A 27,511-nucleotide genomic window follows, 5' to 3' on the forward strand; every position below is an offset into this window, starting at 1 on the left:
CGTAAGTCTCCTACGCCGTCGTATCTTAACTGCATATTTACGCTGGCCGCTAGGGGCGTGTACGCTGATTTACGCCTAGAATATGTAAATCAGCTAGATACGCCGATTCACGAACGTACTCCTGGCCGTCGCAGTAAAGATACGCCGTTTACGTAAGGGGTTTTCAGGCGTAAAGGTAAACCACCAAAAACATGGCGCAGCCAATGTTAAGTATGGACGTCGTTCCCGCGTCGAAATTTGAAAATTTTACGTCGTTTGCGTAACTAGTCTGTGAATAGGGCTGGCCGTAATTTACGTTCACGTCGAAAGCATGACGATTTGCCGACGTCATTTGGAGCACGCGCACTGGGATACGTCCACGGACGGCGCATGCGCCGTTCATTAAAAACGTCAAATACGTGGGGTCACTAGTATTTTACATAGAACACGCCCCCAACCAGCCTATTTTGAATTAGGCGGGCTTACGCCGGCCCAGTTACACTGCGCCGCCGTAAATTTCAGCGAAAGTTCTTTGTGAGTACAGGACTTGCTGCTCAAACTTACGGCGGCGTAGTGTATCTGAGATACGCTACGCCCGCCTAATTCTACCTGAATCTAGCCCATTGTTTGTATATCGTCAAAATGTATAAAAAAAAAATTAGCTTGACTTGCAAAACGCTCTCAAACCAAGGTTTTACTGTAATTACATTTTATATATTTTCTGTAATCTATAGGGGACACAACACCATCCAATGAACACGTATGTCTAAGTGATGAAGGGAACCCACCGGCTGTCACCCAGGATCGCGGCACTTCAACAGACACCCCCTGTCGACGTCACAATGCCACTCAGGGTACCAATGACCCCTCTGGGCGCTCCAACGCCCGAACCCGCTTGGACCCACATCGGGACCGTATCCGCTACCAGACTGATGTACGACTGGAGCCCACAGAAGAAATCTTCCTCACTCCAGTCCAGAGATGTTCAGATCCTCCAGAACCAGAAAGACCCTTCGTATCCCAGACCGGACCCTGCCGAATGTCCGTCAGCTCCGATGCAGACGTTAACGTCCGACCCCCCAATTCAGGCAGGCAGCAGCTGTCCATCAGTGAGGAAGAGGAGGAAGGAGAGGATGGGGTGGGCTATCTGGGTTGCCCTGGAAGAGTTGGTGGCCATCGGGGACTACAGAGGTCATCTGTCAGCTCAGACACCAGTGGACTATCTTATGACTCCGTCAAATACACGTTAGTGGTTGACGACAATGTACAGCTACAACTGGTCAGCCTGCGGCAGTGTTATGCGGGGTACAGCGACGACAGCGACAGCGGTACCGTCTACGATAATTGCGTTTCTTCGCCTTATGAGTCTGCCATAGGCGAGGAGTATGAAGAAGAGGAGGATGAACACGTGGGGGCAACCGGGAGGGAAGGGAACCGAGTCCGAAGGTCCATGTGTCTATCGGACACCTCTTCACCAGACGCCGATGTCTCCTACTCGAAAAAATTCCTCAACGTCTTCATGAATGGACGGTCGCGATGTACGAGTGAGTGAACCGTACAGAATACGGCCCGTATTGTTTTTATTTTTATCTATGTATCCTTGCATTGCTAACTGTGAATTTATTTGTATTAAAAAAGTACAATGAGGATAGTGATGGCACTATAAGGTGCTAATAATAGGCCAAAATGCAAATATTCTATATAAAAAATATTTTTGCTGCCAGTGTGCCCATCAATTGCTGCCACTGTGCCCCATCAATTGCTGCCAGTGTGCCCATCAATTGCTGCCAGTGTGCCCATCAATTGCTACCACTGTGCCCCATTAATTGCTGCCAGTGTGCTCATCAATTGTTGCCAGTGTGCCTCATCAATTGCTGTTACTGTGCCCCATAAATTGCTGCCAGTTTGCCCCATCAATTGCCGCTACTGTGCCCCATCATTTGCTGCCAGTGTGCCTGTCCCATCAATTGCTTCTAATGTGCCCCAACAATTGCTGCTACTGTGCCCCATCAATTGCCGCTACTGTGCAACATCAATTTCTGTTACTGTGCCCCATAAATTGCCGCTACTGTGCCCCATAAATTGCCGCTACTGTGCCCCATCAATTGCCGCTACTGTGCAACATCAATTTCTGCTACTGTGCAACATCAGTTGCCGCTAGTGTGCCCCATCAATTGCCGCTACTGTGCCCCATCAAATGCTGCCCTAGTGTGCATCCCCTGCGCTGTCCTGCTGTCCTCCACGTTCCGAGTCCTCTATGTCTTCTCCCGTCCTCCTCCCATCCTCTGCTATGATTGGACGCCTTATAGGCGTCCAATCACAGCGCCTGTCGCTTCAGCCAATCGGGTGACAGGTAACCAGACCCGAGCACCTGATTGGCTGAGAGGCGTGTCAGTGTTAGGGAAGCGATTTATTTGCTTCCCTAACACAACACTAAGTAAACAGCGAACGCACAGCATTGTTTACCAATTTGGAAGCCTATTAGAGCCCACAGCGTTTTGAAAAACACCCCAGTCGCTGTATTTCAGATGCCTGGCGCCCGACAAGGGGCCGGACACCTGAATAGGGGGTGGCAGCAGCGACCATAGATAGATTCATGCAATACATGAATCTATCTATGGTAATAGAGGGGTGATAGAAGAGAGGGGGCGGTGCTCCTGCGACCTTTATGGACGCACCGCCACTGGTCTAGAGGCAGAAAGCACAGGAGGTTATCAACTCACAACATTTCTGGCTGGATGAGCAGTTTATTTATTTTTTACACTTATCAAACTGATATAATAAAACACTTTTATTGTCATATTTAACTATTGTTAAAGTTTACTAATACTTTTTTATTGCAGGGGTGTAAAACTCAATTTCATCACAAGCCACATCAGTGTTATGTTTTCCCTCAACGGGCTATTGAATTGTATTATTCTTATAATAATTCAGGGGCGACTGGGTGATATAATACTGGCAAACAATGGGTACCTCTGAATCGGGCCATAGTAATCCATTGGCTGCTTGATGGACATAGGGATGTTTTTTCCTACTTGGAATGGTGCAGCAGTCATTGTTTCAAGGATAGCTTGACTGATGACATCATCAAGCCGCACTTCTAGAATGGTTCAACTGGTCATATTGTTCGGGACGTCCTTATGATGTTCTTGTATATTGGCTTTTGGGAGATATTAGAAAACAAGAGCCCTTAGTCCCGCATCAGAGTGTCACGCAGGGATGGACTGGCCATTGGGACTACAGGGAGTTTCCCGGTGGGTCGATCGCTCAGTAGGCCGGCTTCAGTGACAGTGGACTGCCGCTCCCTCCGCTCCTCTGTCTCTCCCTCCCCGCAGTGCTCACCTGGGGGGGAACAGAGAAGCAGGGGGAGGACCAGAGGAGCAGGGGGGATGACAGAGGAGCATGGGGGTGGGAACAGAGAGCTGACTCAACAGCTATGGCCTGGGAGTTTCTCACTTCTGCCTTATCTTGTCCCATAAGGGGGGCACCAAACTGATTCTTTGCCCCGGGTGAAATAATGTCTAGCTTCCTCACTGGTACTGCCTATAAGAGTACCAGTACCTAGTTGGCTAGTGAAGGGGGAAAGGGGGCTTGGGTGCCCCGGGGGGGGGGGGGGGGTGGAGTTGTCCGGCCGCCATGGGAAAGACCTGTCAAAGTGGGCCAGTCTGGATGAAGTCCAGGGCCAAATTTTTGTCCCAGTCCAGCCCTGGTGTCACGTACCTAATGGGAGACTGAAATGATGAGGTGGGCCTGTCTTGTATCTTCAGCCCTGGTCCCACTGAAGATCAAACAGAGGGTACTGAGGGACACAATTTCCGGCAGGTGTTGATAGGAGTGCTTGCAGCAGGTGATGCGGTCCCGGGCAGGCTGGCAGAACATCAGGTCAGGAACAGTAACTGTGCATGGAGATCCAGCCGAAGTTAAAAGGGGCACTCCGCATGGGCTGCAGGTTCCAGATGGGAGGCATGTCAGAGCTCCAGCAGGCTTAAGAAAATAAATTCATTGTGGCGAGTAGGGATGAGCCGAACACCCCCTGTTCGGTTCGCACCATAATCTTCGAACGGACCGAACGTTCGCGCGAACATTTAGAATAGAATGTCAATGGGACTCGAACGTTTGAATTCAAAAGTGCTCATTTTAAAGCCTAATATGCAAGTTATTGTTGTAAAACGTCTTTGAGAACCCGGGTCTTGCCTCAGGGAACATGTATCAATGGGAAAAAAGTTTTAAAAACTGTCGTTTTTTTCAGGACTCCTGAAAAAACTACCGTTTTTCAAACTTTTTTCCATTGATACATGTTCCCTCGGGCAAGACCCAGGTTCTCAAATACTTTTTCACAGGCATACTATAGACACCCAGCAGGTACAATATTTAAAGGAATTTTTCATTTTTTTTATTTTTTTAATTTAAACATCATTAAAATCACTGCTCCTGAATCTTTAGGTGAAAACTACAGAGCACACGGCCAGTACACACCAAGTAGCTTTAGGTGCAAACTACAGAGGACACAGGCAATAAACCACGTAAGAATACTGCAGCTAGCACAATCACCTGCCTGCCAGTAAATTAGGAAGAACTGATCTAGCTAAACTATACAGTGTATAAATATATGTACAACACCTGGGATGTATATATATCCTCTACACACTGTAACTTTAACTGACTAGCCTGCCTGCTCTATCTACCTACTAAAAATGACACTCTCTCTCTCTCTGTCCTCTCTTAACCACCGCAACACACTACACAAGGCTGACCTGCAGGCGGCCTTTTATAGTGTGGGGCGTGTACTAAACCCCTTGAGCCATAATTGGCCAGTGCCACCCTGGTGTTGGCCAATTATGGCTCTCCGTTTTTTGCAAGCTGTGATTGGCCAAGCATGCGGGTCATAGTGCATGCTTGGCCAATCATCAGCCAGCGATGCCGCATTGAATTATGGTCTGTGAAACGTAACTCGAATTTGGCGCTAACGACCTGTTTTGTTCGTATTTCGACAAACGATCGAACATACGATGTTCGAGTCCAATACGAAGCTCATCCCTAGTGGTGAGCAGGGCAGATACAGAAGACAGCTAGGTAGGCACTTGAACTGGAAGTAGGAACAGAGCCAGGAACAGAAGCGTGGTCACAGGGATGGCCAAGGTCAGCAGCAGGCAGGCAGCTAGGTACAGAATCACAAGGCAAAGACGTGGCCAGGAATGGAACCAGGGTCAGGAACGGTACCAGGGTCAGGAATGGAACCAGGGTCAGGAATTGGCAACAAGGCAGAGTCAGGATCCAAGTTCAGGTCAAAGGCAAGCTGAGTCAGCAACAAGGGAACAAACAGAGTAGTAGCTGGACACAGGGAATAGCTGAAAGACCAGTCAGCCCTTAAACATGAGCAGGAGTATCCCTAAATAGTCCTGGCGTCAACATGCATTGAGTGTGTGAGTGTGCGCACATGCATTCCTGTGCGCATGTGCATGCCTGTTTACTATACTGCTAAGAGTTCTGCGCGCATTTGCATTTCTGCGAGCCAAATGTCTAATGGGCATTCGCTGAAACAGAGGTGCAAAGGTTGGCAGAATGGACCCCTTCCATGCCCTTTGTCCCAGAGCCTGTATTATTTCTGCCAGTGTTGAGGCCGCTTTAGTAATAATTGCGCTCTGGTTTTATGGTGTTGTTTTGGGTGCTCTTAGGGCAGCCGGTGATATGTTTCTTAGAGGCCCTCAGTTTCTTACCTCTTGCAGGTGCAGATTCATTTGGCTTGTTTTCGTGTCTGATAAATGGGGAGGAACGAGAACAGACGCATCGAGCCGTCTTCAAGTGAGTAAGACTATTCTTGGTGCTTAATATACTTTTAGACCTTTCATGCCTTGTTCAAGATCCATGGCTTTTTTGTTTTGCGCTGTTCTCACTAGGGACCTTGTCTATGCACAGTTTTTTTCGTAGTTTCCTCACGGTGCCCAAAAATCAAAGAAAAAAGGTCAGTCTGACTGCACATACACTATATTGTCAAAAGTATTGGGACACCTGCCTTTACACACACATGAACTTTAATAGCGTAAATGGGGCCGTCGTAAGCGCACCTAATTCAAATGAGGATGAGGGGGCGTGTTTTATGTTAATGGAGGGTGACCCGACGTGATTGACCTTTTTTTTATGAATGGCGCATGCGTCGTCCGTGTACATATCCCAGTGTGCATTGCTCCAAAGTACGCCGCAATGACGTATTGGTTTCGACGTGAACGTAAATTACGTCCAGCCCCATGTAATGGACGACTTACGCAAACGACGTAAAATTTTCAAATTTTGACGCGGGAACGACGGCCATACTTAACATTGACTAGGCCAGCTATTTGATGGAATAACTTTACGCCGGAAAACGCCTTACGTAAACGGCGTATCTTTACTGCGACGGGCGCACGTACGTTCGTGAATCGCCGTATCTAGGCATTTACATATTCTACGCCGAACTCAACGGAAGCGCCACCTAGCGGCCAGCCTAAATATTGCACCCTAAGATACGACGGCGCAGGCTGTCGTATCTTAGCTAGGTTTAAGTGTATCTCAGTTTGAGAATACACTTAAACTTACCACGGCTTAGATTCCGAGTTACGTCGGCGTATCTACTGATACGCCGACGTAACTATTTGTGAATCTGGCTATCTGTCTGTAGGGTTTAATATTGAGTTGGCCCACCCTTTGCAGCTTTAACAGCTTCAACTCTTCTGGGAAGACTGTCCACAAGGTTTAGGAGTGTGTCTATGGGAATGTTTGACCATTCTTCCAGAAGAGCATTTGTGAGGTCAGGCACTGATGTTAGACGAGAAGACCTGGCTCACAGTCTCCGCTCTAATTCACCCCAAAGGTGTTCTATCAGGTTGAGGTCAGGACTCTGCGCATGCCAGTCAAGCTCCTCCACCCCAAACTCGCTCATCCATGTCTTTATGGACCTTGCTTTGTGCACTGGTGTGTAGTCATGTTGGAACAGGAAGGAGCCGTGCCCAAACTATTCCCACAAAGTTGGGAGCATGAAATTGTCCAAAATGTCTCGGTATGCTGACGCCTTAAAGTGGAGGTTCACCCTAAAAACGATTTTTTAACACTAGAGGCAGCATATTAAGGGCATTAACTTTTGGCAAGTTTTTTTTTTTCTTTCTCCGTACTTACCTTTATATTCTGATTTGGTCCAGGGCTTCCGCGTTCTGATGACTCCGGGACTAGGCGTTCCTATCCCTGCCTCAGGCTTCCGATGCTTGCGGGACTGGGCGTTCCTATCCTCTCGTTGGATGATTGACGGCTTGTGAAACAGGTGACCTGTCGCACAACGCGCGTCACCAGATTTCCGGAAATACCCGAGCTAAGAGTCGGCACTATACGGCGCCTGCGTCCGCCGTGTAGAGCTGACTGCGCAGGCGCCGTATAGTCCCGACTTGCAGCTCGGCTATTTCCCGACATCTGGTGACGCGCGTTGTGCGACAGGTCACCTGTTTCACAAGCCGTCAATCATCCAACGAAAGGATAGGAACGCCCAGTCCTGCAGTCATCGGAACCCGGAAGCCCTGGAGAAAAACTGATTATAAAAGGTATGTACAGAGCAAAAAAAAATAAAAAATACGCCGAATTTAAATGCCGTTACTATGGTTGATCTAAAGTGTGTAAAATGAAAAAAAAATTTTTTGGGTGAACCCCCGCTTTAAGAGTTCCTTTCACTGGAACTAAGGGGTCAAGCCCAACCCCTGAAAACAACCCCACCCCATAATTCTGACCACAATCCAATAGAATACCTTTTTAGTTACACAAAGCCACAGGTTTTCATTGGGCACCTTTACAATCTTCTAGCTGCCAGCGTCCTAACAACCATTGGCATAATCAGTTGATAAGGAGGATGTTAGTGCCCTTCATGGCATCCTTGTTTGACCCTCCCATGCCTCTCTCCATCAACTCTGGGGTCTCATTAGCTGAGTGATGGAGAAAAACAGGGAGAAGAGAAACATTGGAATACTAGTCAGTACAAAGTGAAACACTGGAGATAGGCAATGAGGGGAAATCTTTCCAGAGGGGACATCGTGGTATTAAAAGTCCAGCGGAAGCTTTATTCCTTCCACACTCTGCTAAAAATGATTCGATTTAATTCGTCATCTATGTCCGAGTTTGACAGATCCCCACTCCAATCCCTGTCCCAGTGACACCAGACAGAGGGTCTGACTCTTCCTTTTTATTTATTAGCTGTGCCCCGCCACCAATTGCTGTAGTTAAATGGAGTTCATAAGCTGAGGCATTTTTTGTACATAGAGTAACCATGATCTGATAACTCCTGAAGAAGCTCAATGAGCGAAACTTGTAGAGTATGAAGTAGTTGTATATGATCTTTAAGCGATATGCTTTATTCCTATATATTTGAAAAAAAAAAACTTTGTGTGATATTAAAAAAATTATGGGCCAGATTCACGTAGGTGAGCGGCGGCGTAACGTATCGTAGATACGTTTCACCGCCGCAAGTTTTCATCGCAAGTGCCTGATTCACCGAGAAACTTGCGATAAAAACTACGCGGGCCAATTCAAATGGGCGTGTGCCATTTAAATTAGGCGCACTCCTGCGCCGGACCTTCTGCGCATGCTCAGTTTCGCAATTCCCGTCGTGCTTTGCGCGCCGTGACGTCATTTTTTCGAACGACGCCGCGTATTCCCGGACGTGTTACGCAAACGGCGTTAAATTTAAAATTTTGACGTGGGAACGACGGCCATACTTTATACAGCAATACGATTGCTGAGTAAAGTTAGGGCAGGTCAAATAATGACTAACTTTGCGACGGGAAACTAGACTAGCGGCGACGTAGCGAACGCAAAAATCCGTCGGGAATCGCCGTAACTCCTAATTTGCATACCCAACGCTGGTTTACGACGCGAACTTCCCCCAGCGGCGGCCGAGGTATTGCATCCTAAGATCCGACAGTGTAAAACAATTACACCTGTCGGATCTTAGGGATATCTATGCGTAACTGATTCTATGAATCAGTCGCATAGATAGAAACAGAGATACGACGGCGTATCAGGAGAAACGCCGTCGTATCTTTTTGGTGAATCTGGCCCTATATTTTTATATAAGATCATTTTCTATATGTTCTTTTGGTACCTTGAAAGTCCCATTTCCCTACCTAATTGATTCTGTTCCTTTCGGGATGTGGTACCCTCTAGTGACCTTTTACTACCCAAATCTATGAAATAATCCCACCCCATTCCCTGTCCTAGTGACACCAGACAGAGGGTCTGACTCTTCCTATTTATCTATTAGCTGTGCCCTGCCACCAATTGCTGTAGTTAAATGGAGCTCCTAAGCTGAGACATTTTCTGTACACCATGATCTGATAACTCCTGAAGAAGCTCATTGAGCGAAACATGTAGAGTATGAAGTAGTTGTATATGATCTTTAAGCGATTATGTTTTGTTCCTATATATTTAAAAAAAAGCTTTGTGTACATAGAGTAACCATGATCTGATTTTTACCCTTGGTTGCAGGTTCATGCCCCGCCACCCAGGGGAGCTAGAGCTGGAGGCAGAGGATCCGGTTTATGTGGAGGTCCAAGCTGAGGATTACTGGTATGAGGCGTATAACATGAGAACTGGGGAGCGAGGGATCTTTCCAGCTTTCTATGCAGTTGAGGTGACGAAGGAACCAGATCACTTAGAAGGTGAGAGGGCCTCCTCGCTGGTTTTGTCTGGTTGTTTAAAGAGTTGCTTAAAAGAAACCTACGAGGAGAAGTGACGAGCATCCTGACAACCCTAGTGGTCAATGAAAAGATGACCAGTATCTTCCATGACTCCGACCTTTGCACATGTCGCAACTTATTTTTCTCTTGATCCTCGTATCAATACCTGATGATCAAACAAGTATAGGAGACGTTTCGACCTGCGTGTTCAAAGTCTTCCTCAGGGGATTGTTTTGCTGTCAAAAAATATATATAAATATTGGCCCGGATTCACGTAGCACTTACGCCGACGTATCTCGAGATACGCCGCGTAAGTGTCAATGTGCGCCGTCGTATCTGTGCGCCGTACCCACAGAACTACATACGCCTGAAAATAGGCTTCCTACGACCGACGTCACTTTCCTACGCCGTCGTATCCTAGGCGCATATTCACGCTGGCCGCAAGGGGCGCTTCCACTGATTTACGATTTGAATATGCAAATGAGGGAGATACGCCGATTCACGAACGTACTTGCACCCGGCGCATTCATATACGCGGTTTACGTAAGTCGTACGTCCGGCGTAAAGTTAAGCCTCATAAAGCAGGGGTAAGTCATGTTAAGGTATGGACCAGGGAACAGCCGTCGTATTTTACGTCGTTTACGTAGTAGTACGTGAATAGGGCTGGGCGTAGGTTACGTTCACGTTGTAGGCAGCGATTCGACGTATCTTAGGGAGTATTTCCGACGTGATTCTGAGCATGCGCACTGGGATGCTTCCACGGGACAGCGCATGCGCCGTTCGTTCGGAGCATCATTTGCATGGGGTCACGCTTCATTTAAATGGATCACGCCCACTTCCACCTACTTTGAATTAGGCCGGCTTACGCCGACGAATTTACGTTACGCTCGCGCAACGTTGGGAGCAAGTGCTTTGTGAATACTGTGCTCGCCGCTCTGCGCTACGTCGGCGTAGTGTATATTCGATACGCTACGCCGGCATAAAAATGCGCCGAGGTATCTGAATCCGGGCCATTGTTTACATTACTATCTATCATTTCACAAGGTGAACAGTAGGCAATTTTTGCCATATTGTAAAAACAGTAGGCTTTACATGGAATATATTTGCACAGCAGATATTTTAATATTATATTGCGTATTCTTGTATGTTTATAAATCTTTGTAAGATTTTGAATGGTGGTATATTCCCTGACAAGAGCTCATATTTTATTTTAAAACGCCTATGTATCTAGTTTACATTGTGATTTTTCAACAAATAATTAATTATTAATAATTTTCTCGAATCTGTGAAATTTGCTGAGACAATACCCCGTTTTTCCCATATTGTAATTTATTTGGGGTGGTAGCACAAGTATCACTCATGTCATGTGTCTTCCCCATGCTATAATGGAGAAATCTACTTCCCTGTGAGTGTCCATGTTACTAACCCAAAGAATGGCCACCATTCAGCCCATTATGTGGTCACCTTGGTTCATGAGGGGTGGTTTAGTTCACAACCTTTGGTCTTCCACAACAATTTTATCCTTCCACCATGATATGGTTAGAGTACAGTGGAACCTTGGATTGCGAGTAACGCGTTTCAGAATACGAGCGCTGTATTTGAAAAAAATCCTAACTCGGTTTGCGATTGTTCACAAAACGAGCAGGATTCAGGCCAAAGCGGTGTGCAGTATCGGATTTGGCCTGAGGTGGGGGGGGGGCGCTGGATCAGAACGGCGCCCTTCGGAAATGCTTCGGAAAGACACGGAAATACTCAGTTTCCAAGCCTTTCCAAGGTTTGCTGATGTCAGCTGAGGTGTCCTCGGGCCTTTCCGGACGCTTCCGAGGCTCTCTGGCACCCCCCCCACCTCTGGCCGCATGTGGTACTGCTTGCCATTGAAGTCAATGCGGGACAATTTTTTTTTTTCCATTGACTTCGATGGGGAAACTCGCTTTGATATGCGAGTACTTTGGATTACGAGCATTCTCCTGGAACGGATTATGATCGTAATCCGAGGTTCCACTATACATGATGGGTACTTCCATAGAAAAAAAGGGGTTCCAGGTCATTTCTTTACATTTCTATAGTCAGATTCATACAACACAGGGATCACCCTGCCATTGAGGGTATCGGTTAAGAGGCCAACTTTAAGCTTTTTCTGTTCACTTTTATTCTGTACAGAAACACGAGCCTCTGATTGGGTGGATCAGTTTTGGGTGAAGTTCCTCGGTTCGGTGCAGGTACCATATCACAAAGGGACTGACGTTCTCTGCACCGCCATGCAAAAGGTGGGTACTGCATCTAAGTGGCTTAGAAATGAACAAAGGCCCAGATTTTCAAAAGACTTAAGATGGCATAGCGCCATGTACGCCGTCGTAAGTCCGAATGAGAGCCGTCGTATCTATGCAGCTGATTCTTAGAATCAGTTACGCATAAATTCGGCTAAGATACGAGCAGCGTAAGTCTCTTACATCGTCGTATCTTAGGGTGCATATTTACGCTGGCCGCTAGGTGGCGCTTTTGTAGATTTTCGCGTCGAATATGCTAATGAGCTAGATGCGCCCGGCGTAGCAAGATACGTCGTTTACGTAAGACATACGCCGGCGTAAAGTTACCCCTCATAAAGCAGGGGTAAGTCATGTTAGGTATGGACGTCGGAAACGTCGGAACAGCGTCGTGTTTAACGTCGTTTGCGTAAGTTGTCTGTGAATGGGGCTGAACGTAAGTTACGTTCACGTCGACTAGGCATTGAGCGGGCGTAATTTAATTTGAAAATTCGACGTGATACTGAGCATGCGCGCGCATTCACCGTTCGAAAAAAGCGTCATTTACGTGGGGTCATGAATAGTTTACATAAAACACGCCTCCCCTTTTCCTCATTTGATTTAGGCGCGCTTACGCCGGCACATTTACGCTACGCCGCCGTAACTTTAGACGCAATTGCTTTGTGAATACAGCACTTGCCTCTCTAAGTTGTGGCGGCGTAGCGTAACTATGATACGCTACGCCCGCCTACATTTACGCCGCTGACTGTGAATCTGGCCCAAAGTTTCTAATAAAGGACAATGGTCCACTCCTGGGCCTCTCCAGTGTTCAGAGAGGTGCTATTTTTCGAGTGATTCTGAGTTGTCCTTTTTTTCAGATTGCTATGTCCCGTCGCCTTACAGTGCTGTCAAACCCGCCCTCCAGCTGCATCCTGGAGATCAGTCTGCGAGGGTTAAAGATTGCAGTGCACGGGGAGGACCCTCATGATCACAGCCAGGTAAGTAGATGTAACCGTATCAGGACAGGCCTGTGGTATTCTTCGATCTTATATGAGATTGTCAGGAAATGGTTAAACCTTAAAGTGACATTACAACAAAAAGAAAATCGATTCAATTATGTATTTTTAAGTAAAAAATGACCTTCTATTGCCTCCTCCAAATCTCCAGATTCTTTTATTTTGCTGCTGTGACCTGACTTCCTGTTAGGGGATGGCTACATTCATTCTCCATGGTCTCCCTGTATGTAGGAACACATTATTAATTAATTACCACACTCACTTCCCCGAAGCTCCACCCACTCCGCATAATCTTCGCCAGGCGAAGATTATGCGGAGTGGGTGGAGCTTCGGGGAAGTCAGTGTGGTAATTAATTAATAGCTGTGCTGCAAAGTGTCCCTGGAAATTTTTTTAAAATGTTGGCAACTATGCGTTTATGTAAGGCGTCGGTCCGGCGTAACGTTACCCCTGCTATATGAGGCGCAGCCAATGCAAAGTATGGACATCGGAACAGCCGCCGTATTTTACGTCATTTACGTAAGTCGTACGTGAATGGGGCTGGGCGTAGGTTACGCTTACGTCACAGGCATTGAGCCAGCGTATGTTAGGGAGTAAATTCGACGTGATACTGAGCATGCGCGCGCATGCGCCGTTCGTTCGGCGCTTCATTAACATGGGGTCACGATTCATTTAAATACATCACACCCACCTTCCACCTACTTTGAATTACGCGGGCTTACGCCGGCCTATTTACGTTACGCCGGTGATCTGCCGTGCTGGTTCCAGGTATCACGGAAGTTCCAGCGCATGCGCGAACTGATGCGCAGAGATGGTTCCAGCCATCGGGAAAGTTCCTTCAAGCACTGCGCAGGTGCAAACTTGCTGACGGAAATCCCCGAACGGCGGCCGGCATCCAGGGCGACGTGGACTTAGAGGAAAGTGGCCAGTCGGCCTCACGTCCTCGCTGCGCTCGGACGGCTCGCTTCGCTCGCTCGGCCTCCTGGCTCTTTTTTTAACATCCTCCAATCCACGGGGATGTTAAAGAATGAGCCTGGATGCCGGGCGAGGTTCGGAGATTTCCGTCGGGAAGTTTGCGCGTGCGCAGTCAGTGGAGGAACTTCCCCCATAGGGGAACATTGAGGACAAGTCACCGGCGCAACGTTGTCGGCAAGAGCTTTGTGAATACTGATCTCCCCTCCTTATCTTACAGCGGCGTAGCGCATATCAGATGCGCTACGCCGCACTAAAGATACTCCAATGTATCTGAATCGCGGCCTTGATGTGTATTTCTTTATTAAACATTTTAAGCCGCTGTCCTTTGTTTCCACAACAGGTGAACACATGCAGCCATTTCTTCCAGTTAAAGAATATTTCTTTCTGTGGCTACCACCCCAAGAACAGCAAGTGAGTAATGAGTGGAGGGCGCTGCTTGAGTGTCGTGTTCCTGTTATTCCGCGATACCTTTATCTACTTTATCTGCTTGTTCCTTTGTCTCTGCAGATATTTTGGCTTCATCACTAAGCATCCTTCAGACCATCGGTTTGCATGTCATGTATTTGTCTCTGAGGAATCTACCAAACCCCTGGCAGAATCTGTCGGGTAAGTCCCAGGGCAGCCGTCTGGTAAGAGTACTTGTGCATCAAACATCAGCCTGGCTGCTGGGCTGTAAATAGTAAGGCTGCGTGTAAGACTGGCGCGCCCCCTAGTGGAATTAATTATAATTGAGTAAAAAATAATTTTCCTAAAGCGGTATCAACCACTTCACCTCTGGAAGATTTACCCTCTTCCTGATCAGGCAATTTTTTGCGACACGGCACTGCGTTACTTTAACCACTTAAGACCCGGACCTTTAGGGAGGTAAAGGACCCGGACAGTTTTTGCGATTCGGCACTGCTTCGCTTTAACTGACAATTGCGCGGTCGTGCGACGTGGCTCCCAAACAAAATTGGCGTCATTTTTTTCCCACAAATAGAGCTTTCTTTTGGTGGTATTTGATCACCTCTGCGGTTTTTATTTTTTGCGCTATAAACAAAAATAGAGCAAAAATGTTGAAAAAAAAACAATATTTTTTTACTTTTTGCTATAATAAATATCACCCAAAAATATATATAAAAAAAAATTTCCTCAGTTTAGGCCGATACGTATTCTTCTACATATTTTTGGTAAACAAAAATCGCAATAAGCGTTTATCGATTGTTTGCGCAAAATTTATAGCGTTTACAAAATAGGGGATCGTTTTATTGCATTTTTATTAATTGTTTTTTTTTTTACTACTAATGGCGGTGATCAGCGATTTTTTTCGTGACTGCGACATTATGGCGGACACATCGGACAATTTTGACACATTTTTGGGACCATTGTCATTTTCACAGCAAAAAATGCTATAAAAATGCATTGTTTACTGTGAAAATGACAATTGCAGTTTGGGAGTTAACCACTAAGGGGCGCTGAAGGGGTTAAGTGTGACCTCATCTGTGTTTCTAACTGTAGGGGGGCGGGGCTGGACGTGTGACGTCATTGATCGTATTTCCCTATAACAGGGAACACACGATTAATGACAGTGCCACAGTGAAGAACGGGGAAGGTGTGTTTACACACGGCTCTCCCCGTTCTTAAGCTCCGGGGACCGATCGTGGCGATCGGGTCTGTGGGTCCCGCGGCCGGGGAGCTTTAGACCGGGTCGCGGGCGCGCGCCCGCGACCCACAGCTGGGCACTTAAAGAGGACGTACCTGTACGTGCTTGTGCCCAGCCGTGCCATTCTGCCGACGTATATGTGCAGGAGGCGGTCCTTAGTTGGTTAAGGCTGCATTCACACCTGAGCGTAGTGTTTTCCGTTGTTTTTTCCGGCGCTTTGTCGCACGCATTCACACGTATTCGCGCGTTTGCATACAGCGTTGTCCGACGTTTTTATGGTCCGGGGGTTAAGTGGTTAACAGAGCATATATAATAAAAATAGATATTCCATTAACAGAACATGTACAATAATATAATAGAAATAGATATTCCCATTAACAGAACATGTACAATAGTATAGTAGAAAAAGGCATAATCATTCAGGAAAGTAACTCTTATAAATGTAAATGAAAATAGATAACCAAGCGGATTGTAGGATAAGATTGGGTAACATGAAATGTCATAATCATAGCTTCATGGCAAGTAATTGAGAAATTAAGTTAATTGAAATAATATAATATAATTATGTCATCAATGAAGAGAATAGAATTGAATAAACCTATAAAGAAATATAAAGTTAATGGGCCGGATTCAGGTAGGGGCGCGCATTGTTACGGCGGCGCAGCGTATCGTATTTACGATACGCCGCCGTAAGTCAGAGAGGCAAGTGCTGTATTCACAAAGCACTTGCCTCCTAAGTTACGGCGGCGTAGCGTAAATGGGGCCGGCGTAAGCGCGCATAATTCAAATGAGGATGAGGGGGCGTGTTTTATGTTAATTTAAGGTGACCCGATGTGATTGACGTTTTTCCCGAACGGCGCATGCACCGTCCGTGGAATTTCCCAGTGTGCATTGCTCCATAGTACGCCGCAAGGACGTCATTGGTTTCGACGTGAACGTAAATTACGTCCAGCCCCATTCACGGACGAGTTATGCAAACGATGTAGAAATTTTCAAATTTCGACGCGGGAATGACGGCCATGCTTAACATTGGCTACGCCACCTAGGGGGCATGTTTATCTTTACGCGGCGTATCTCTTACGGAAACGGCGTATCTTTACTGCGACGGGCAAGCGTACGTTCGTGAATCGGCGAATCTACTCATTTGCATATTCTACGCCAAACTCAACGGAAGCGCCACCTAAAATATGGCACCCTAAGATACGACGGCGCAGGCCGTCGTATCTTAGGTAGGTTTAAGTGTATCTCAGTTTGAGAATACACTTAAATGTACGACGGACTTAGATTCCGAGTTACGTTGGTGTATCTACTGATACGCCGGCGTAACTCTTTGTGAATCCGGCCCAATGTGTTGTAGAATAGCGGGGGGAATAAATTAGGCTAAACCGGAGCCCCGTGGTTTCTAACAGCAGCTCTGGAAGGAGCCATGTATAACCATGTATTGCTATTTATGCTCCATGCACGCTCTACACCCTCTGGCGGCCATATGCAAGAAGCCTATAGCAGTTATTTTCTTTTCTTTTCCCAAGGACCAACATGACAATACTATTGTGGTTGTCTCATCCTTGTCATGATGAACATGAGGATCTCTTTCCAGTTCTTGTCACACACTGGTACCTCCGTCTGCAACTTACTAATAGTAGTCTTCTCTATTTCAGGAGAGCCTTCCAACAGTTTTACAAAGAGTTTGTGGACTACACATGTCCCACAGAAGATATATATCTGGAGTAGCCATGGATTTCTGTGCATGGACTAAATGTAAGCAGGAAGCTGCCGAACTTCGAGACGAGCGATAGGCTAGAGGCCTGCTCTCGTCTCAGTCCCAAGGAACTGGAGGAGCGGTTGTGTGAATGTCAGCCAAGGTGATCATGGGTGGTTCCTCCATATAACTTCCCCCAATAACCTTCTCCCTTCTTGGACTTGCCCTTAACCCACTTCTACATAATCAAGGATCAGAGGGTGCAAATGGACTAATGCACTCCCCCTCCCCCCCATGTACTGCAGGTTGAATGTCCCAGCATGTGCAAAATGTAAGAAGAGGAAGAAACCAACGGAACGAGGAAGGGGAGTGGCAGAAAGCGCGCTGGCTTTGCAAGCCAACAGACTGTACTAAGACACTGTGTATGGAGAAATATAGTATTTATTTAAAAAGAGAGGGCTAGCAAACGATTGCGTGCATTAAACTGTATATTAGTAACAGAGAGCGTGTTGCTGCATTACATGCATAGTGAAACGGGCATGGTGATGGTGTACGTGGAAAGCGCGGCAGAGGTAGTGAGGCTCTATTATAGGAACTACAGGGAAGCAGATATAGTGTTATAGTCCATAGCAACCAATCTGGTAAGCTTTCATTGTTTAAGTTGCCCCACAGTTGGCATTTGGTCAGTATGGGAAAGAGTCAGGCCGCGTACACACGACCGGTTTTCTCGGCAGAATTCAGCAAGAAACTCGATGGGAGACGTATTCTGCCGAGAAAACCGGTCGTGTGTACACTTTTCACCGAGAAACCCGTCGGGAAACTCGTCGAGCCAAAAAGAGAGCATGTTCTCTATTTCCTCGTTGGGCAATGGGAACATTTGGCTCGACGAGTTTTTTGACAGCCGAACAAGGAACTCGACGGGGAAAACGATGTGGTTCGCCCGTCGAGTTTCTCGGTCGTGTGTACGCGGCCTCACATTGAACCTTAGGGCCAAGTATATGAAACGATGTTTTCTTGCTTATACCTACCAGATTTTTTTATGGGTCTTGAAGATGGTTTGCTTGGAGCAATGCATTTTCTTCGCAACACACACTGTGGGGCAAATTTATAAAGTTGTGAATTTGACATTCACCAAGTGTTCACTGCGGGTGAACCTTCCCAGTGCATATGTTTTAGAAGCTGAACTCCATGAAAGCTAAAAGTCCTCTCTTTGAGTGGGGCTGCCCCTTTGCTGTAAGGGTTAAAGGCTCACTTCTCTTTAGGGGACGGCTAAAGAACTTTTATTTTTTTTGATCCTCCATTCTTGCAGACTCCTCTGCTTTTCTAGACTGGTCCTTGCAACCTATTTTCCCCTACACTCCAGTGCCCTAAGGCCCTTTGACATCATCAAGACCAATTCTGAGCTCATAGCCAGGGCTGGATTAACGTAGGGGTTATTGGAGCTGCAGCTCCAGGCCCCTACCTTAATATAGGCCCAGCCACCTAAAAACAACAGACTGCTCATGGAAAGCAATGGGCTAACGGTGAGAGATCTCCCCTGATGGACCCTGAATTCCACATGCACCGCCTGGGCAGGGTGGTGGTATTGATAATGGATGCCACATGAGTAGTCCTAATGGAAGCCTTGGGCATGCCAATGCAGGACTCTTGCAAGTCTGGGGCTTCCATAGTGTTAGGCCTGCATGGCAGCACCCTTTTAGCTCAGAGTGCACGCCGATGCATGGCCCTTATGGAAACCTGGCAAATCAAATTCCAGGCTTCCCTAGTGTTACGCTGCGCCCTTTTGAACTTGGGAGCACGCCAGCACAGGCTCTTGGAAACACAGACGGGTGCCCAGTAAAAGGTCCATCAAAATCCTCAGCACCAAGCGTATGATGCTCCTAATCCAGCCCTGCTCATAGCCCTGCACTGGACCTGAGGATGCCAAGGTACAATCCACTGCTGGAATTTAGGGGAGTGCCGCCTGCCAGTGGAGCGGAGGATTAGGTAAGTAAAAGTCTTTTCCTATTCCCTAGACAGATAGCAGCAGTTAACCTAGCATTGTGGGCACAGCCACCACTGCAAGGGAGGACTTTTAGCTTTCCCAGAGGTGACCTTTAAATGAAGGATTTATTCACCCCTAGTGAATGTTTAGTGAATAAGACCTTTATTCCTTGGTGCTCGTTTATAAAAATGAAGCTTAATGTGTTAATAAATAGCCCAGTTTTACAATCTGTGCAAACATAACTTGAGGTGATAAGGTAGATTATGACATATGAAGGGGCCCATAGCGAGCATCCGCAACTTTTTGTTAAATCCCTGTGTCAATGGGCCCTCATGCTTCATCGATGAGGAGTTAGGGATGCCTACTGTATGCCAATGGGCCTTCATCCTTCAATGGTGAGGAGTTAGAGATACCTACTGTATGTCAATGGGCCCTCATCCTTCATCGGTGAGAAGTTAGGAATCCTTATGCCAATGGGCCTTCATCCTTCAATGGTGAGGAGTTAGGGATACCTATGTTAATGGGCACTCGTCCTTCATCTTTTAATAGTGAGGAGCTAGGGATACCTACTGTATGTCAATAGGCCTGCATCCTTCATCGGTGAGAAGTTAGGAATCCTTATGCCAATGGGCCTTCATCCTTCAATGGTGAGGAGTTAGGGATACCTATGTCAATGGGCCCTCATCTTTCAATGGTGAGGAATTTGGGATAACTTTGTCAACGGGCCTTCGTAATTTAATGATGTGGCCTTAGGGATGCCTATGCCAATGGGCCCTCATACTTTATCCTTTAATGGTGAGGAGTTAGGGATACCTATGTCAATGGGCTTTTATCCTTCAATGGTGAGGAGTTAGGGATACCTATGTCAATGGGCCCTCATCCTTCATCTTTTGATTCCAAATATTTTATTGAAATTTTTGAATAAGAACAAAAATGAATATAACATCCTTCATCTTTTAATGGTGATGAATTAGGGATAACTTTGTCAACGGGCCTTCATAATTTAATGATATGGCCTTAGGGATGCCTATGCCAATGGGCCCTCATACTTTATCCTTTAATGGTGAGGAGTTAAGGATACCTATGTCAGTGGGCTTTTATCCTTCATCTTTTAATAGTGAGGAATTAGGGATACCTATGTCAACGGGCCTTCACAATTTAATGATGTGGCCTTAGGGATGCCTATGCAAATGGACTCTAATACTTCATCCTTTAATGGTGAGGAGTTAAGGATACCTATGTCAATAGGCCTTCATCCTTCAATGGTGAATCTAGTTATTTTGTTTTGGTAAACTCGGTTGATTTGTTTAATTTGTATTTGGGATTCGTATTCAGAATTTGTTTCGTCTTTTTCAAATTTTCTTCAAATTTATCTTTTTTTTTTTTCTTTTTTAGATTTAAACGTTCGAATTGATACATTTTTAATCGGTCGAAACAAAAGATTTTTTTTTTTTTTTTCAATTCGAATGTGGCAAAGTGAAATATCTTCATCAAATGATTACAATGACTCTTTATATTACCTCTGGCTTACAAAAAACGTAAAAAAATGTCAATGGGCCTTGATCCTTCAATGATGAGGCGTTAGGGATGCCTATTCCAATTGGCCCTAATACTTCAAAGGTGAGGCGTTAGGGATGAAGAGTACAGGTCCGATATTCCCCATCTATGTCCACGCATTTCAAATGGCAATGATGGGTGATGTCACCTGCTCATCCTTAATTGCATTGTTGATCCACTTGGGCCCTGGACACACGTTATTGCTTGACTAGGCCAATGGGTGAACCGACACAGAAAAGAAAATCATTGGTGCAGAAATATTCCATAACTTATCTGATAACCAGTGTATTCAATGCTCAAAAATACCCATTATAGCCGCCCTAGGGAGCCTTTATATAGGCCAGTCTTCTCCCAATCACCAGAATAGAAACTCAAATCAGAATCATTTATCGTCAAGCCCAGCACATATATGGGTACCTTTAGCATGTAAACGTGGGTGAAGTCTATACCATACATAATAAAAGAGGGATAAGGCCACCAAGTGTCAGCCATTGTAAGTGTTCTCCAAACCCAACTGTCAAAGAAACTCCAATATGCATCTCCTCCACCAAATGGCGCGCCTTGGGTTTCTTTGTTTCTAGTGAAAAATGAAAAGTCCTCTAAATGTAGACTACAAGTTTCTTTATGTAGAATAAAAAGTACTGCAGGATACTTTTACTAAGAAGTCCTACTGAACTTTACCATTACAATGGTGTCATTTCCATAGAGTATCTCATTCTTTTGAAGAAGCACATAATGTATTCACATTTGTACAGCCCTGAACACTGCCTCAAAAATAGATTCAGATGCATCTGTGGTGCTAATGAGGTCCGGGATGGCATGAATGCCTATGGAGTCATATGGTCTCCTCTAGGATGGCATGAATGCCTATGGAATCATATGGTCTCCTCCAGGATGGCATGAATGCCTATGGAGTCATATGGTCTCCTCCAGGATGGCATGCATGCCTATGGAGTCATATGGTCTCCTCCAGGATGGCATGAATGCCTATGGAGTCATATGGTCTCCTCCAGGATGGCATGCATGCCTATGGAGTCATATGGCCTCCTCCAGGATGGCATGCATGCCTATGGAGTCATATGGCCTCCTCCAGGATGGCATGCATGCCTATGGAGTCATATGGCCTCCTCCAGGATGGCATGAATGCCTATGGAGTCATATGGTCTCCTCCAGGATGGCATGAATGCCTATGGAAACATATGGTCTCCTCCAGGATGGCATGAATGCCTATGGAGTCATATGGCCTCCTCCAGGATGGCATGAATGCCTATGGAGTCATGTGGTCTCCATGTGTACTTGCTGTATCTGAGCTCCAGCTGTAGGACAGCGATGGTTATGCACCCTGAATATCATATTTAAGCATTTTTAACAAAAGCCAAAGCATTATACAAGTTTGGGGATAGAATGGGAAAGGTTTAGAACATCTTTCAGGTTTTTATTGCTGTCAGTATCCCTGTTTGAGGGTTCATTTACATCTGTTGGGTGTGTTAACACGCGTTATGTTGCACAATAATGTGCGCTGCAATAAAGCAACTCATTGGGAGTTATTTACGAAAGGCAAATCCACTTTGCACTGCAAGTACACTTTGATGTGCAGTCACTGAAGATCTGAAATGAGGGGAAGCTCTGCTGATTTCTACCATCCAATCACGTGCAAGCAAAAATGTTGTTTTTTATTTTCATTGAATGTCCCCCTCTGATCTACAGCGACTGTACTTGAAGGTGAACTTGTAGTGCAAAGTGGAGTTGCTTTTCGTAAATAACCCCTATTATAATGAACGTGCTGAAAATCAGATGTGACCCTCTTTATTATTGCAACTCACGCGGCCAGCGTAAATATGCAGTTAAGATCCGACGGCGTAAGAGACTTACGCCGGTCGGATCTAATACATATCTATGCGTAACTGATTCTAAGAATCGGGCGCATAGATACGACGGCTCAGACTCAGAGATACGCCGTCGTATCTCCTTTGAGAATCTGGGCCACAGTGCGTAGACATGTACAGGAACAACACGGGGTATAGCCGACGCATTTCAGGGGAGCACCCCCTTCCTCAGAGCTGGGCCATGTGTATGCACATATGTATGGTGTTAACGGGCACTAAAACAAGGCTACAGACAGCAAAAAAACTCAACAGAGGTTCTTATCCTTCCCCATTCTATCTGAAACCAACAAAAGGTTTTGATGGGGTTTTAGTTGATCTTAAAGCTGAGTGGTGAAATAATTAGAGTCTACCCTTGCAGTGGGGCTCCCCCCTCATACTGCAAGGGTTAAATGCTTGTTTTTTTGCCTAGATGACCCTTAAATAGCACTTTTACTTACCTTATCCTACATTCTTGTAGGCTCCTCCTCCTCTCCGTGCAAGAGCTTCCCCAAAGCCGTAGTCGGTCGCACTCTGATGATATCACATACAATGGAGGACCATCAGTCTTGCATTGTAAGAGAGGGCGCCAAAAGCCCACCCACAACTAGGCGGATCGTAGGGAAGAAGAGAATGCCGCTGTTTTGGGGAGCGGGTGAGACAAGTTACAAAACTTAGTAACGGTACCCTAGCCAAAATAGGCATTGAACCCTTGCAGTGGGTGTGGGGGATTGGGTAGCTTTTTAATTACCTTTGTGCTTTCTTGGCATGAAGCCTACAAAATTAAGGACATGTTTAATTATACATTCAGTGAACTGGGGGGGGGGGGGGGGGTCCTCATTGTTACCCCCTTCAGACTGCACTGCCCCCGCCCATAGATCGCAAACATAAGAAGCATCTGGTAGATCCCCCACCTCAGGTCTCATGACCGATGATTTCTGAAGGCGAAATTGTGTCAAGCATTGTAACCAATCCGGTTTTTCCCATTCATGTTTGTAGGGTGAAGGGAGATTCCGGTTGCTATGGGCAACCCAGACAGATCATCCAATCATACATCTTTATGGACCTAATAAAGTGTGCAAAAGAAAAAAAAGTTTCTGTTGTTCATTATTGTGCATTCAGTTTTCCTTTTATTGCTGCCAATATACAGTAGATCTTCAACAAAACCGCTGACCTATGTATAAAAATGTCACCCTTCCTGAAATTCATAACACTGGTGCAGACAGATTTTGTGAAAGTGTCTCATGTGCGTTCTACAAGTGGTGCCGAATGCACCAAATTCATCTACCTGCCTAGAACTTGTACTTGAATTTGGCACATACTGCGCCACTTTCGCAAAATCTGTCTGCGCCTCTCTCTGTACATCAAATGAGAGTTGGTCTTAAAGTGGTAGTAAAGGTTACAAAAAAATAAAAATAAATAACAGACCCTGCAAGGTAAAGGCATAATGTGATAGTATGCATTGCATATTAGCACCACTACGAAAGACTCACCTTGAAACGAATGCCGCGTACACGTGGCCGTTTTTCATGACGAGAAAAGTGCAATTTTTTAAATTGGCCATTAAAAACGATCATATGTAGGCTCCAGAGCATTTTTCTTGACGAGAAAAATGGCCATTAAAAATTTAGAACCTGCTCTATTTTTTCTCAACTTGTTTCACGTCGTGAAAAATGGTTGTGTGTAGGCTTGAACGACGGGTGAAAAAAAAACACGCATGCTCAGAAGCAAGTTATGAGAAGGTAAATTGCATAATCCGCCCAAAGGGTGGCGCCATTCCAATGGAATTTAGCAATGGCAGCCATGTTGCCCTGATGAGAGCGAGCTTTATTGTATATTCACACACACGTGCAGGCATTCTTCTGACCCCAACGCACATATACAGTATAAACAATGCCTTTGCCATCAGCACACCACAACACATTGATGTGAATGCAATGCCGCTTGTGTTGGGTGACCACATGTCCCGGATTGCCCGGACAGTCCTGCATTTTGCAGGTCTGTCCCGGGTCCTGTAGTAAAGTGCTGTATTGTCTAGAATAGTGCAGGTGCTTTTTTTGTGCGAATGTTAAAGAGACCCTGTCTGGCCCCTAAGGCCTGATTCACACCTATGCATTTTTAGTGCATTTTGCACAACAGTCCATTTAACATGGTTCCTATGGAACACATTCTGTAGTGCAAAATGCAAAAAGCACTAAAAATGCCTAGGTGTGAATCAGGCCTCAGACCTGGTTCACACCTATAAAACAAAGAAAGGTGCTACTACCCCTAGTTAATGAAACTCCTCCTGAGCTGTCGGGTGCAGGACATGCAGTTGCTCAGCTCAAATAATGAAAAGCCTGACAGAGGCTGCAGCACTGGTACAGGGAGGTATGAGACATGGGCAGCCAAAGATATGAGGTAAGGCTACGGGCACATAGGGGTGGCTGAGAATCTAGGGATTATCACCGTACTAAACGCTGCCTGCGCACACAGAGCAACGGCTGCCAGATTTTTACCATGTACAAGTCAATGTCCGGCACCCCTAATGTTCACAAGTAACCAGATGCAAATAGAGCCTCCGCTTATGGTGTGTTTTTCATAGGTCATGTGACTCAAAAAAATGCATCAAAAACGCAAGATGCGTTATTGATGCGTTTTCAATGCATTTCAACTGGGAGGTGAGTTTGTTTGTTTTTTAACTGCCCAAAAATGTAGCAAGCAAGATTTTTAATACCACAACGCAAAACGCAACGGACCAGTGTGAAGACATACGTAGAATTTAAAGGGATGTATTTCTTGAGCTTTTCATGTTCATTTAAATTCATTATATTAATTAAAAAGTCAAATATGTTACAATTATTTATAAATATATACAGTATATATTTTAAACTGTCATTTTCGGTTTCGGCCAAGTGCATCTTGCCGTTTCTGTACCAAAATTTCCATTCGGTGCATCTCTAGAATATAGCCCCATTTATCTTCTCATTGGGTGCACCTTCTTTTAGGATTTTGTGCTACATTGACAGCCACCTCCAGTCACACTTGTACGACTCCACTTTGGGAGTGCAACGTTGGATGGCTGCGACTTAGATGTGGCTGGTTGTCCCGCTGCAAAGTTGGATCCACTGTTGCGTGTAAAATATTCAGGTACGTCTTTCATGCAACTTTGAGCCGAGCTTCCACCTTAAAGCGCTTGTATAGTCCCAAACATTTTTTTTTTTTTTAGTCACCTGTAAAGGCAAAAGCCATAATGAGCTAGTATGCAGTGCCTACTAGCTCATTATGAAACACTTACCTTAGAACGAGGCATCGGTAACTCACCTGGTCCACGCCGAGGGAGATGACATCTTGCTTCGGCGTGTCTTCTGGGTATTGCGTCTGCCGGGCCTTCAGCCAAGAATCCCCTGTGCGCATGCGGTTCATTGTGAGGTAAATATCTCCTAAACCGTAAAGGGTTGGGAGATATTTTGTTTACCTACAGCAGGGGTGGCCAACCAGTGGCTCTGATGTGGCCCGCGACCTCCTGCTCTGGAATGGTGGTTTGGCAAGCCCAGATCGCAGGTTGCTGATCCGCCATACCACAGCATCAGTGTTGTGAATGAAGCTGGTGGTAGAGGAAGAAAGCGGCTGCGGACCAGAGCCCCATAAGCCGATGCTTCCTCTACAGCGCTGGCTTTTGCACAGGCAGAGTATATGACAAAGTTCCGCTAACCCGCAGGATAGACACAGGTGCACTTCGCTGCACCCGCGGTGTGGGTAAACCACAGAACATGAGTGTGAAAGCAGTCTTAGGCCCTTTTCACACGATCAGCCCGACCAAATGTGACCCTCAATTTACCTCTATAGAGCGAAAGATGTCTATTTACGCCCACCTACCTCCAACCTGAAAAACAGAAGGGAGTTCGTCCCCTTCCATCTGGGCGGACTGGAGGGCCGATCGAGTAGCCATGACCTGTCATCCACCCACTCCGCTCATTGTGGCCCCCGAATGGTTACCAAGTTGCTTAAGTGGCCCTCACTCTTCAAAAGGCTGGGCACCCCTGACCTACAGGTTAGCCTTACTATAGACTAACCTGTAGGTAAAAGTACCAAAATGGACTATACAACCACTTAAAGGCTCCATTCACAACATCCGACTTTGGCTTTGACCAGTTATAATGGACAAATGTTGCACAACTGTTACATTGTAAAACGTCTTTCATACAACTTTTGAGGGTTAACGTTGAAGTCTATGACCCTCAAGTTGCCTAAAAGTCAGACCAAAGTAGTGCATGAACTACTTTGAAGTCGCTGCAACTTTGAGTCGTACATAAATGAATGTTTATCATTGGAAAACATGCGGAACGACTTCTCATGCGACTTTGGTGTCCAAAATTTGCACAAGTGTGAATGGAGCCTTAAAGTGGAGTTTCCATCCCAAATTTTTTTTTTCATTATTGTGCTCATTAGACCTAAAAAAGAATAAAAAAAAAATGTTTTACTCATCTGGAAATGCCTGTTGCTATGCAGTCCCACACAATCTGCCTTTGGAATCACCTAGGATCCTGACATCATCTCCCTCTAATGCTCCTGGGAAATGTGTGTCATCATTTCCCAGGATGTAGTGCGCTACCCAATTATCACTCCCCATCCAAAGACTTCCAGGAAGTGCTTGTAGGCTTCACAATGCCCACAAGCAAAATGACAACGGTGTGGACATAGTTTTATAAACTATCTTTTTTGAATAACTATGCGGAGCGGCAGCGGAATGGAAAATAGTAAGTGACCGGATTTATATTATAAAAACGCATGATGAAAGGATATACATTTAAAAAATGCTAATTGTGGTTGGAACCCCACTTTAACTTCACATATATGAATGACCAACATTGGAAAACATCAGGTA

At 45.8% G+C, this 27,511-nt stretch overlaps 1 protein-coding gene across 3 annotated transcripts in view; it reads left to right on the top strand.

Annotated features, from left to right (window-relative positions):
- Nucleotides 1-17,743, top strand: part of MAPK8IP1 (mitogen-activated protein kinase 8 interacting protein 1) — a 105,729-nt gene extending 87,986 nt beyond the window's left edge. For 2 of the 3 annotated variants that reach the window (XM_040328164.1, XM_040328166.1), the window contains exons 5-12: nt 714-1,523; nt 5,706-5,781; nt 9,478-9,650; nt 11,829-11,935; nt 12,790-12,909; nt 14,241-14,311; nt 14,408-14,506; nt 17,201-17,743. In XM_040328164.1, coding sequence (XP_040184098.1) covers nt 714-1,523; nt 5,706-5,781; nt 9,478-9,650; nt 11,829-11,935; nt 12,790-12,909; nt 14,241-14,311; nt 14,408-14,506; nt 17,201-17,273 — 1,529 coding nt within the window. In that variant the 3' untranslated portion in view covers nt 17,274-17,743. The remainder of the gene's footprint in view (nt 1-713; nt 1,524-5,705; nt 5,782-9,477; nt 9,651-11,828; nt 11,936-12,789; nt 12,910-14,240; nt 14,312-14,407; nt 14,507-17,200) is intronic. The other variant, XM_040328165.1, reaches the window with a different exon arrangement.
- The last annotated feature ends 9,768 nt before the right edge of the window (nt 17,744-27,511 follow it).

Source organism: Rana temporaria, chromosome 11, assembly GCF_905171775.1.
Source record: "Rana temporaria chromosome 11, aRanTem1.1, whole genome shotgun sequence".
NCBI lineage: Eukaryota > Metazoa > Chordata > Amphibia > Anura > Ranidae > Rana > Rana temporaria.